Consider the following 14,412-nt stretch of genomic DNA (forward strand, 5'->3'; position numbering starts at 1 on the left):
GAACCAAAAAGGACTTTGAATTTGCCAAAACACTACCTGTCTAGTTCACGTTTCAACATGTTTCTGTCTATATATAGATACATATACATGTACACTAGGCTTCATGTTTTTACTCCAATCACATTTCAGAATGCACATTTTAGTCTGGCATCAGTTTAACTAGTAGCTACAATGTAAAGTTTATACAACAATAACATGCTTAATATTATGAGTGGAAATGCCTTACCTTAAAAATCTTCTCATCTTCAAATCGCATTCTTCTAATTCTTCTGAGGTAAATCCAAGGTAAACAGCACAGCACAAACACAACGTGTCTTCCAAACTCAATGAAAAGCAGAGGAGAACTGAAGTCTCTGATTCTTTGTTTTTGAGGTAATGAGGGCGTTTACAGGTCTGCGTTCCTTCACGTGGACTATTTGCATGTCAATCGCTTGTGCGCGCGTGGGTGTGGTCACATTAGAGTTAATGAGTGTAATAATAGGAACTATTGTTGTAGATGTTGTTAGAGTGGGGATCCACAAAAAAGGGAACACACCAGAGAGAGCAGTCACATGTGAAATGTGTGTATGAGACCACTGTCTATGTTAGAGACCCACAAGTTTATTAAAAAGAAGAGTCAAGATAGTTTGGGTGTTTGTCTTTATGAAAGTGGAAAGACACATAAAAACATGGTGGCAGCGTGGGCACTTCTAGATTACTAGATTTGAAAGTTGAGAATCAGACAGTGGAGAGCTGCGGCTGCACAGAGCTGCATGATGGACGGACTAAAACCCCCATCGCCATTATGCATAGACACCGACAATCTTTCCAAGTCCTGGAAATCCTGGAGGGACCAGTTTCACCTCTACTTGGAGCTAACAATGTCGGACGCGGAGGAAAAGATAAAAGTGAAGTTGTTTCACTACCTCATCGGCGAGAGCGGCCGAGAACTGCTGGAAACTCTGATGAGTGACGTAGCCGCGGATGCAAGAACGGTAAATAACATTTTTGCAAAGTTTGATGAACACTGTAATCCCAGGATAAACGAGACGGTAGAGCGTTATAGATTCTTCACAAAAAGCCAGGGAGCGGACCAGTTGATCGATAATTATGTCACGGAGTTACGAATGCTTGCTAAAACATGCAACTTCGGAGAAATCAAGGACTCGCTCATACGTGACAGGATCGTATGCGGAATTAACAACGCAGGACTGAGAGAGCGGCTGCTTCGCGAGAAAGATTTAACACTGCAGACGTGCATACACATATGTAGAGCAGCGGAGCTGTCACGGCAGAACAGCAGAGCCATTGCGGGAGCAGCGGTAGAAGAGGTGCATGCTGTCAGGCAAGGAGCGCGTCAATATCGACACCAACGCGACAGGATGATCACATGCAAATTCTGTGGTAAAGAGCATGAAATGAATAAACAGAAATGCCCAGCTTTTGGAAAAAAAATGCAAAGAGTGTGGAAAGGCAAATCACTTCGCAGTTAAATGTAGAGCCCAGATGAGACAAACAAACCACAAATCAGTACACAAGGTAACTGGAGAGGACAGCGATGAGTATGAAGATATTCTTACTGTTGGTGTAGCAAACTCAGAGACTGTAAACAAAATAGAAAATGACAATGAAAAGAAAAAACAGTTGTTTTCAGGGAAAGCAGGGATGTTTTTGGGAAAGGACCTTGTGAAAATTCAAATTGACTGTGGTGCAAGCTGTAATGTAATCCCCATTAATCTACTGAGCCCAAATATAAAACTGGAGGATACAAAGACTGTGCTAGTAATGTACAACCAAAGCAAAGTGACGCCGCTAGGAAAGTGCAAACTGAAAGTAAGAAACCCAAGAAACCACAAACTTTACAGGCTGGAGTTTCAGGTGGTGGATAACAAATGTACTGTCCCTTTAATAGGTAAAAGAGCAAGTGAAGCTATGCAACTAATCAAAGTGCATTACGAGAACATTCTTGCAATAGACAGCATTGTCACCACAGAAAAACCTACAACCAGCCAGTGGTCACTGCAACAGATAAAGACAGATTATGCGGATGTATTCGAGGGTGATGGATGCCTAGAGGGAGAATACAGAATTGAGATTGACAACGCTGTTAAACCTGTACAACTCCCAAAAAGAAGGGTTCCAGTCGCCATGATGAAACCTTTGAAGGAAGAGCAGCAAGATCTTCAGAAAAGAGGAATCATTGCACCAGTAGAGAGGAGCACGGATTGGATCAGTAGTATGGTGGTCGTGCAGAAACCCAGCGGCAGACTCAGAGTATGTATAGATCCAAAACCCTTAAATAAAGCTTTAAAGCGCAGTCATTTCCCACTACCCACAATTGATGACATTCTCCCTGACCTATCCAAAGCCAAAGTGTTTACAGTGTGCGATGTGAAAAGTGGTTTTTGGCATGTCAGGCTGGAGGAAGAGTCCAGCTTTCTCACCACATTCTCTACCCTGTTCGGAAGGTATCGTTGGCTGCGGATGCCTATGGGGATAAGTCCGGCCCCTGAGATTTTTCAGAGGAAGCTCACGCTTGCATTAGAGGGCCTGCCAGGAATATACATTATAGCTGATGATGTGCTTATTACAGGACAAGGAGAGACTCAAGAAACAGCTGAGAGAGACCACGATGAGAAGCTGAAAGCGTTTCTTACACGATGCAGAGAGAGAGGTATCAAGCTAAATGCTGACAAGCTCAAATTGAGACAAAGAGAAGTCTCTTACATCGGACACCTCCTGACATCTGATGGATTGAAAATCGACCCAGACAAAGTTCGTGCAATAACACACATGCCGAAAACAACAGATGTAAAAGGGGTTCAGAGACTGCTAGGGATGGTAAATTACCTCTCAAAGTTTTGTGCACATCTTTCAGACCAGTGCGAGACCCTGAGACAGTTGACGCAGAAAGACTGCGAATGGAGATGGACCATACAGCATGAAGAGGCATTCTGTTAAATAAAAGAGACAATTGCAAATGCTCCAGTGTTGAAGTATTACAACCATGAGGAAGAACTTACCATCCAATGTGATGCCTCTGACGGAGGTCTCGGTGCTGCACTAATGCAAGGAGGTAAGCCAGTAGCATTCACAAGTAGAGCACTGACACGTACAGAGCGTGGATATGCACAAATTGAGAAAGAGTTATTAGCTCTACTCTTCGGGATGGAAAAGTTTCACTATTATACATACGGATGGAAAGTAACAGCACAAAGTGATCACAAACCCACTGAAAACATCCAGCGTAAACCACTGTTGAGTGCACCAAAAAGACTTCAACAGTAGATGTTGTGTATGTTCCAGGGCCAGAGATGTGGCTAGCAGATACTCTAAGCAGAGCATATCTACCAGAGAGTGCACCCACTGGTTCTGTGGAAGCAGAGCTAGAGACAATCAACATGGCGCAACACCTACCAATCTCAGAGGACAGACTTAGTCTAATCCGTTCTGCAACAAAAGAGGACAAAACTTTACAAACACTGATCAAAACCATACAACAGGGTTGGCCAAAGAACATAGCAGAGACGCCACACGAAATAGGACATTATGACCTGTTTCAAGGGGAGCTGAGTTACCAGGATGGAATTGTTTTCAGAGGTGAACGAGCTGTTATCCCTTGGAGACTCTGGAGAGAAATAACTCGGCGTATACACTCTTCTCATTTAGGCGTGGAAGGATGTCTGAGGAGAGCCAGAGAGTGTGTGTACTGGCAAGGAATGAAAGAGCAGATCAAAGCATATGTACAGCAATGTGACACCTGCCGATCAGTGGACTGGAACCAGCAAAAGGAGACACTGCGACCACATGACATGCCGAATAGACCTTGGGCCAAGGTAGGCACGGACCTGTTTACTTTTGACAACAAGGATTATCTCATCACAGTAGACTACTTTACCAATTTTTGGGAAATTGATTATCTACCAGACACCAAATCAGCGACGGTCATCAGAAAGCTAAAAGCTCACTTCGCCCGGCAGGGTATTCCGGACATAGTCATCTCAGACAATGGCCCGCAGTTCTCATCACAGGAGTTCCAGAAGTTCAGTCATCACTGGGAATTTCTACACAAGACTTCATCACCTGGCTATCCTCAGAGCAACGGCAAGGCGGAATCAGCAGTCAAAACTGCCAAGAGACTGATGCTCAAAGCACAAATATCCAGACAGGATCCATATTTAGCAATACTGGACCACAGAAACACACCAACACATGGATTATCTACCAGCCCAGCACAGAGGCTGCTTAGCCGTCGCACTAAGACTCTACTACCCACGAAAACCAGCCTCCTGCAACCAAAGATTCAAAATCCCTTGAGGGAATTGACAGCAAACCAACAACGTCAACAAACATACTTTGACAGATCAGCCAAAGACTTAGACACACTGAAACAGGGGAAATTAGTGAGAATTCAACCATTTGAGCCCCATAAGATCTGGAGAAAGGGCACCGTAGTGAAGCTTGTTGACTTGAGATCATACAGTGTCCAGTTGGATTCGGGAGGAGTTATAAGGAGAAACAGGAGACATCTCCGAAGGGATCATGCAGCCTATAGAGTCCAACCAAACAGAGACTGTTGATCCTGACAATACAAAAAAACGAAAAAACCTGCGGACACTCACTCACAACTCACCACCAAAATGGAGAATCAGATGCAAAACACTGTACAGCCAGATATCTCAGAACCTGTTGTCACAAAAGCAGGACGTTTAGTAAAGAAACCTCAACACTTACAAGACTATGTCACATGAAAAAAAAAAAAAAGTAAGAATTTACTTTTTGAAAAAACTTTTTTTTTTTTTTTTTGAAAGAAATGTAAAAATGTTGTGATGGAAATGTGACATGTTATAAGGAAATGGTATATTGTTCTTGACGGTACCAGAAATTGATTAGGAGTTTTGGTTTGGAATGTTAGTTCTTATTTAAAAAAGAACGGTCTGTAACAGAAAGGATGTAACAATAGGAACTATTGTTGTAGATGTTGTTGGAGTGGGGATCCACAAAAAAGGGAACACACCAGAGAGAGCAGTCACATGTGAAATGTGTGTATGAGACCACTGTCTATGTTAGAGACCCACAAGTTTATTAAAAAGAAGAGTCAAGATAGTTTGGGTGTTTGTCTTTATTAAAGTGGAAAGACACATAAAAACAATGAGGATGCGTTTGAGAAACTGTACATGTCATTGCTTTCATACGGATTACTTAAACAGAGAATATTTGTTTTTGATATAATTTACAAGCTTTGTATAGACATATGTCTCAAATCTGTGTGACAAACATTCGCTGAGTTACAGGTCATTTTCTGCCGTGTTTCAGAATGAACTTCACATTGAGAGAGACGGCAGAACGTGCATCATGTTTATTTTCTTTATTTTACGAAAAACACAACATTTTGTTTTTATTATGAGTGTACACAAATAAAAGAAGACATTTAACAGTTTTTTTTATACATCATTTAACAGAATGATGTATAACACTTATATGTAAGATCAAAATCAACAGAGTATTTTGAGTCTCTTCTGCACTGATAAGAAAAAAAGCTGGTATTGCCGGCTATTATTTTATATAATTAAAATAATCACAAAATAAAAGCAAGGAAAATTAAAGCAGTAAAATGTTAAGTGAATCTGTATTTATTTATCCTAAGTATTTATAAGAAAATGGGAATCACTCACTATTAGTGTAAACTTTTTAAATCTTATATCAACATAATAACACTAGTTAACATTTTCTGTTGTTCTCCCTGCAGATCCTGTCAAACACATCACCTGTCCAAACCTATAGCCACACCTGATTTTCAAAACCCAAAGGCACTTTTAAGAGCCAACCTCTATATCTTCATTATTTTCTATATCTCACATCCTCTCTGTTCTCAATATCTATATTTCTGTCCATCTCTCCAATCTATATCTTTATCTATCTCACAGTCTTTATCTATTGCTCGTTCTTTTCTCTCTGTCTGTCTTTGTCTACTTGTCTGTCTTATCCATCTTTGTCAGTCTGTCTGTCTGTCTGTATCTGACTGTTATAATGCCAGGGGGGTCTACAAAAAAGATCTGCCCCTTTTGTCAGGGCATTTTATTTTGCGCACAAAAGATCTGTTCACATTGTAAAAAGGAGCAGGCTCTGAAGCAGCGCCTCAAGAAGAAGCTTCAGAGGTTTGAGGAGAAACGAGAGGAATGGGTGGTTGGCCATAAGAAAAACCACAACATTGCATCCATCAAGGATGAAGCCAATATTATGGTACGTACAATTTCATACATGACATTAAACTGTCCAGATCATCTAGGAAGTACATTCAGTGGCACCATTTGTTATTAAGTGAGCATGCCAGCGCAAGGTCAGAAAGGCATTATTTTTTGCCAATATAGATAAAGTTGAATAATTTTTTTCAATGATACTTTGTCCTCCCTGTGTCATCAGAACTAATTTAAAAGTACCCCACTGAGCAAGCGACGTCTGTGGACGTACAAAACAGGTTGATATCAAGTCCGCCCGTCCAGGCCATGATCTGAACGTCCATTGACAGCCAGAATTAGTCGATTAATGACGCTGAGAAATTATGTCCAATCCGGCCATAATCTAAACGTCCACAGACAGCCAGAACTAGTTCAGAAAAGACGTTCATACTGACTATAATCTGGACGTCTGTTGAAATCCAGAAACAGTCAATGACTGACAGCCAGAACTAGTTCAGAACAAAATGACAAACAATATCTGTAAATTAATTAACTGACTGTTAATTTATGGACTATATCATTAACTGTTAAATTGATCTTGCTGGTTAGACACCAACAGGGTTCATGATGCACACATGGCGCTTTTAAGTCCTCCTGGGAAGTTTGTATTCATGAGGTTTTACTATTTGTTTTTTTTTATGTTTTAAATTAATTTATGAAGCCACTGTAAAATTTATCATTAGCCTACTACAAGTTATATTGTTATACTATAATACTGTCATATTTTGTGCAGGCATTACTTCATCGTAAATAGAAAAGCCTGACAATGTAACTGCTAAATACCTAAGTATTGTGGTATTCCACAATGTTTCTCACTGACACACTCATAACTCTTCAAGATCGGGCTTAAAGAAAATCCCAAGCTTCCTACTCATATTTTTCATCATTGTGGGGGCGTTCATGTGTGTTCAATTTGTAAATACGATCTTTATGATACTAGGTATGTCTTGAATGCATCAATAGCTCTAGTTTAGGGACAATCCATACAAACAATCTTTACTAAACAGACTGTCACAGTGAGAAGATTTTTGTCCTTTATCAATGCTAAAGGCCTAACCCCTGCAGTTAAAGGGATAGTTCGCACAAAAATGAAAATTCTGTCATCATTTACTAACCCTGAAGTTGTTTCAAACCTGTATGAATTTCTTTTTTCTGCTGAACACAAAAGAAGATATTTTGAAAAATGTCTGTAACCAAACAGTTGATGGACCCCATTGACTTCCATAGTAAAAAAAAATACCATGGAAGTCAATGGGGTCCATCAACTGTTTGGTTACCGACATTTTTCAAAATATCTTCTTTTGTGTTCAGCAGAAAAAAGAAATTCATACAGGTTTGAAACAACTTGAGGGTGGGTAAATGATGACAGCATTTTCATTTTTGGGCAAATGTTTAAATCTTTAAAAAGAGGATTGCATAAAATTTACATTTGTGAATACATTTAGCAAACAGAATTTTTTCAGATTTAAAAATTATCAATTTTCTTTTTACATTCATGAAAACATTTAAATTCAAAGTTAGGATTCACATAATATTTTATAAAATTTACAAAATGTACCACCAAAATATCCATGTGAAAGACAGTTCCAAAACTGGTCCTGTGTTGATCAGCTGTGTGGAGTAGTCACTGAATTTGCAAAAAAAAACCTACAATATGCAGTAACATTTTGAAATTAGATCTTCAAAATCAGACTTATCACCCTATCACTCCGAAACGGTCACAACGCTGTAGGAGCGACGCCATAGTTGACGCTAGCTAAGATCCTTGTCAATATCACAATTGTATTGCATTCAACCCTCTACATAATTTTATTATTTTGGTCACCTTGCTCTTTTAAACTTAGGCAGGTCAGTTACAATGGGGAAAGCAGTGGCAGAATAATGATTTTTTATGATCTGATCATCTCTGAGAGGTAGGCCTATAGGATACAGGCAGGTTGGCACAAATTGACAGATCTGGTCCCTCAAACTCGGTCTTTGGTGTTTTATGCCCCCAACGGCGCCTTCCAGGCAGCGAGGGGATGGGTAGGTTTAAGGTTGAGGGTAGGGTTAGCTGCCTCTAAGGAGCCATTGGGGGCATAAAACACCATCGAGCCTCAAACTCAAGGCGAGGAATAAACCAAACTGTCAATAACTGATAATGTGAGTTATAACCACATGATTTTTGAGAAGTGGGAATGGTAGACGTTGACACAAATACTTCCAGTCCATATGGACTAATATTCTAAAGTTTTTAAATTATTTATTCTAGAAAAAGTTATTTATTTATTGTATTTTTTCCATTTGTCATTGTCTTTGTTTGAGGGTGATGGGTAAATTTCCACATATTGGGCCTTAAGTTCTTTTTAAAGGCCTGGGGTTCCACGCTGTTCTGACCACCTTGACCCCTTCAGCAACATGGGCAAGCCCAAATATAAAATAAATTAAACCAATACTCCTAAATGTCAATTTATTTTATAGTTTATTGTTTTGGTGTTTTTTTTATTACGTGTATGCTAATTAGTAAAATTATATATTTTTAAAAGTGATAAGCATAGATGTTTTTCGGATAAGAGTGTTTTTTTTCCCTTTCGTTTTTGTTCTTAAAAGTGTGGTGGAAAAGGCGGTTTTATTGGGTACACCTTCCGGTTTCAAGAAGATTCCCTAGATCCCATGCGAAAAATAGTTCTACCTTAATAGTGATAATAAAAATACAAACTGTGTCAATTACTTTGATTTTTTTTTACTTTTATAACATGATTTATATAATGATCAAACATGCTCGGAATAAGTTTCTCAGTTCTGTGGCGGACGGATATGTGACTGCAGTCCGCGCAGCATGCTCCGCCGCATTCTGCACCAAGGCTTTTTGCTGTATCGTGTTACACTTGACGTCCCCATCAAGAACTTTGTAAGTATGTTATACTATTGATAATTCTAATAGTGAGTGATTCCCGAAATGTTATTATAATGTTTTTATTTCGTTAGTCCCAGTTGGTTCAGCTAAGTAATTCAAATGTGTTTTTTTCCCCTCTAAATGGACGCCTAACGTTACTTAAGATCGCTTAGTAGTCTCCGTGTCGCTGTCTCACGGTGTTGCACTTGAGTCAACGTCCCCATCAAGGAATTTGTAAGTAACATTGTTATAATATGGTAATACTGAGTGTTTCTCGAAATGTTATCAAAGTTTTTTTTTCGTTAGTCCCAGTTGGTTCAGCTAAGTAATTCAATTTGTTTTCCCTAAATGGACGCGCTAGCTTACTTAAGCTAGCTCCTCGTCGCTGTCTCACAGTGTTGCACTTGAGTCTACGTCCCCATCAAGGACTTTGTAAGTATGTTATAATATTGGTTATACTTATAGTGAGTGATTCCAGAAATTATATCATAACGTTTTTTTCGTTAGTCCAAGTTGGTTCAGCTAAGTAATTCAAATGTTTTTTCCCTCTAAAAGGACGTGCTAGCTACTTAAGCTAGCTTATAGTTGCCAAGGAAGGCTCCTCGTGTCGCTGTTTGACGGTGTTGCACTTGAGTCGACGTCCCATCAAGGACTTTGTAAGTAACATTGTTATAATAGGGTAATACCAATAGTGAGTGTTTTTCAAAATATCATAAAGTTTTTTTGGTTACACTTTATTTTGATAGTCCACTTTAGACAGTCTACTAACTAGTAACTTTTCAACTAGCAGCTACATGTCAACTAACTCTCATTAGAGTATTAGTAAGCTGTAGTAGACCGGACGTGACATGGGGGCGTAGCAGTATTGACAACTACATTTTTTAATTCGATGATCGAGATTGTGATTTAATTTCGATCAATTTCGATTAAAAATCAAAATCGTGACACCCTTAATGTGTATGCATACGGTAGACATACACCCCTGTAGAAGAATAAAATAGAATAGCAGACATTTAGGCCAAAGTGGCAAAGATAAAAATCTTTGTTAGTGAGATTTTCTCTTGTGTTTTGTTGTTTTATTTACATTAAAGGGATAGTTCCCCCCAAAAAATTTAATTTTCATAATTTACTCTCTCACGTTGTTTTAAACCCAAATAAGTTTAGTTTTTTTTGTCTGTTGGAAAAAAAAAAAAACGCCAAAGAGAGCCCGCAATCCAAATATACATTATACTATCTAACTTATTTGTAACTGAACACGTGATCCGGAATCTGCATATAAAAACCGGACAAGGCATCATCTCTAGTGTGTGTGTGTATGCACACGCAAAATATTTAATTTTACTGAATTTTGTTTTGACACTTTCAACTTAAGGGTTAAAGATGGCTTATTTAAGAATGTGGAGGAAACGTAGAGCAGACATCAATGAACTTCTCCAATCTGACGATTGATGACGAATTGATGACGCAGTAACCACAAATGACAGAGAGGAAACAACCAATGATGATGGTGGAAGCAATACTGATGACCACAGCATCAGTGTGACCACTGATGGTTCAGACTTTGACACTAACATAGGAATGTGTGACTCAGATGTGGAGATTTTGAACCCCGAACCAGAAGTCCAAGTTAGAAACATCGGCGATGACTTGCGAGAGTGGAGTACAAGACATCAAATTACTAATAGGTCCCTAAATGAATTATTGCAGATTCTAAGGGATCATGGACATGTACTCCCCAAAGATGCACGGACATTACTAGCCACTCCTCAAGTCATTGACAGCCATTCTAAATGCAATGGACAGTATATTTACTATGGCTTGGAGGGGGGCATTTCCCGTGTACTGTCTCAAAATGATGCTTTCAGACAACAACACAGTACGGTCAGTTTGGATGTGAACATTGATGGACTACCAATCTTCAAAAGTAGTAAAGTCCAGTTCTGGCCCATACTGGTTACATTTAGCAATTTCAGTCCATTTATTGTGGCATTATACTGCGGGGAAAGCAAGTCTGAGCCCCTTGATGCGTATCTCCATGACTTTTTGGAGGAGTTCAATAATCTCCAACAGAATGGCCTGGTGTTTCGTGAGAAAAAGTATGCCGTAAATGTTCGTACCTTTATCTGTGATGCACCGGCAAGAGCATATTTAAAATGCATTAAAGGTCATACTGCATATGACAGCTGTGAGAGATGCCAAGTGAAAGGTCAGTATGTTGAAAGAAGAGTTGTCTTCAATCAGCTGACATCCACCTTGCGCACAGATGAAGGATTTAGTCAGTTAGAGTATTCCCGCCATCAAAATGGGTCTAGCCCTTTAATAGCTGCTGGGATTCCCTGTGTCAGTGCCTTTGTGTTGGATTATATGCATACGGTTTGCTTGGGTGTTGTTAGGCGGCTGTTGGTGTATCTGACTAGAGGCCCAAAACTGTGTAGGCTTTCTGTGAGACAGAAAAATGAAATCTCACAAAAACTTAACCTGCTACGAGGCCAGATGCCCAGTGAGTTTGCGCGACAGCCCCGTGGCCTTCAGGAGTTGGACAGGTGGAAAGCCACAGAGTTCCGTTAGTTTCTTCTGTACACGGGACCCATAGTACTCAAAAATACAGTCTCCTCACAGCTGTATGCTCATTTTGTGACATTGACCGTGGCAGTATCCATCATGCTGGACTCAGATGAGAGGAAAAGAGCTGCCTATTTGGATTTTTCTGCTGAACTGATGAGGCACTTTGTGTCTAGCTGCCCTGCACTCTATGGAAAAACATTTGTGCATGTGCATGCCCTGTTACACATCCATGAAGATGTCTCTCGTTTCAGGTGCTCTTTAAATGACATATGTTGCTTTCCATATGAGAACTATTTGCAGCAGATCAAAAGATTGGTCAGGACTGGCCAAAATCCATTAGCGCAGGTGTCCAAACGCCTGGTCGAAATTGAACATGCCCAGGGGAATTCCACTGCACAGCCTAAAGCAAAGCCCCAAATGTACATTTCATCAAAAAGGAGAGACAGCTGTTTCCTTCTGGAAGATGAGAGCTTTGCTTTTGTTCAAGAGAGGAGGGGAGATGGTACAGTTGTTTGCGATGTGGTAAAACAGAGACACACTGTCGACCTGTTTGACAAACCATGTCCGTCAAACCTCTTGAACATTGCTTACATAGGGAATGGCCGTAGACTTAGAAGAAAAGAAGTCAAGGAAAAAGACCTTGGTCGAAAAGTAGCCTGCCTTCCTTTCAACAATGGCCCTGTCATGATTCCTCTGCTGCATGGCATTGAACATTCATGATGAAGATTGGCAAGACATAAAGTACGTTGGGTATATACTGGGTATGTATATGGGTGCATGATTTGCATGAAATGTGTATTGCTCAACTCAAATCTCGAAACAAGCAAAAACTAAATGCACTGTGCTTTCTAAAATAAAATATAATTAAACTAAATATTGACATATTAGCAATACTGCAAACTTGTTGTTTGTCTCAATAGTACAACAGTAAAGATGTCATATTTACCTGTGCCCTTACTGTCTAACTGGTAGGCCTTGAACATATACCGAAATTTAATTATCAAACAACCTGCACTGCGTAAAATATAAATAAAATATAGACTTATCCTTAATAAAGCTTCAAAAGTTCTTTAGTCAAGAGCAGTGAGTATATATATATATATATATATACATATATATAATAGTTCATTTATTTATTATATTCATTTTTGTTGCAGGTTATGCTTTTCGTCAGAGCCGTCTGGAATGAGAATGGGAAGGAAATGGAGGGGACCATCCCTGATGCCTGGGTTAATTTAGCCGAGAAAACCCTTCGATGGCCAAAGACGAGAGCAAAATATTGTTTCGACAATCATGTGGCTCCTAAGGAGGACTGGGAAACTTTCCCATTGCTGAAAGTTAAATTTACCTCAGGTAACCTCTTATATTTTGATACATTGGTAAAACAAATTGGAGAAGTTATGTGGACTATACATTGATATAAGCTTTGATGACATGCATGCTGTCTTTGCAGAAAGTTTCCATGAGTGTGAAGACTACGATCAAACCAGCCATGCTGAACTATGTGAAGAAGATGAAGACGAAGAGGTTGTAGTTAAAAAGAGGATGAAAAAAACAAAAAATTTTGATGATTTTGTTGAAGGTATGTCCCCATCATTTGTTGAATAGTGAAAACATGCAAACTCATGTTACAATTGCAACGTGTTTTAATATTAAAAGGATCTGACCTGTCTGAGGCGACTGCTGAGGAGGATGATAAAGAAAAGAGGAAAGGAGGTACAGAAATGTTTATTGTGGCATTCATTTAATGTGTATTGAAACGTTGCCTGTGCTCAGTACAAAATCAAGTAAACTGTATGTTAATTTTGCTATACCCCTTATTTACTGTTAAGATTCCAGTCCAATAATTCCAGTATTTCCCACCCCACCAATCAAGTTAAAGAATGGTGAGTTGTTACTAAGATGACCATGTGCATTTTAACCAGATTCAAATTTTAAGTTAAGTATTTGTATTAAACCATGTCTGTCTTTGTTGTCAGTGGGCCTCGACAGATCAAATAGTGGTGAGTAGAGCTGTCAATCTTCCCATTTAATACTATTCAAATTTAATTTTTCTTTTAATATTCAAATATTTAATGCTCAAATGAAGCCTGTACTTCACTATTATGCATTATCAACACTGTAATGAAACATTAGAATAATTTGAAACAAACATAATTAGCCGTCTAATGATAATGATAACATAAGCATTTTGGCTTGGTGGATGACAATTTTAAACTTAATGTTAAATCTATTACCCATCCTTCCGAATCCCAGCTGCAGCCTGTCACTAACATTACATGATACATAACATTAGCTCAGTAATCTAAAAACCTCACATTGCCTTGTGTTTCGCACTCTCGCTAACTTGAATTTACTTGAATTGGCTTTATGCACAGTTGAACGACTTCCTGAGCTTCAGCCTGCTCTTTTGTTTCCTGTCTGACATTATTGGACAAACTGATTAATCCAGGTGTGTCTGATTAGTGTTTACTGTGACTACATAGGCCAGGCACACCTGGATTAATCAGTTTTTTTTTTTTTTACTATTCAAATTATATTTTAAATGTAACAATTCGTTCCAAAGTTTACTTTTTATTTTTAGAATACCAAATCAGCATGCAAGTAATCACTACTGTGATCACACGATATTAGGAAAATATCTAATTGCAATTAATTTGACTGATATTGCAACTGTGATATGATTTATGATATTTGAGGGAATGATAATTTTTGTAGCATTATGCTCATTGTAAAATATATATATATAAAAAA

At 38.9% G+C, this 14,412-nt stretch overlaps 1 protein-coding gene across 1 annotated transcript; it reads left to right on the forward strand.

Annotated features, from left to right (window-relative positions):
* Positions 1-9,714: 9,714 nt before the first annotated feature.
* LOC307164672 (uncharacterized protein) lies at positions 9,715-13,669 on the forward strand (the record flags this gene model as incomplete). The annotated part of the gene is made up of 6 exons (XM_079881706.1): positions 9,715-9,749; positions 12,816-13,011; positions 13,112-13,240; positions 13,318-13,374; positions 13,491-13,544; positions 13,638-13,669. The coding sequence occupies exons 2-6, from the start codon at positions 12,819-12,821 to the stop codon at positions 13,667-13,669; spliced, it is 465 nt and encodes a 154-aa protein (XP_079737832.1). The 5' UTR covers positions 9,715-9,749; positions 12,816-12,818.
* Positions 13,670-14,412: the final 743 nt, after the last annotated feature.

Source organism: Squalius cephalus (assembly GCF_949319135.1).
Source record: "Squalius cephalus genome assembly, chromosome: 9".
NCBI classification, from domain to species: domain Eukaryota; kingdom Metazoa; phylum Chordata; class Actinopteri; order Cypriniformes; family Leuciscidae; genus Squalius; species Squalius cephalus.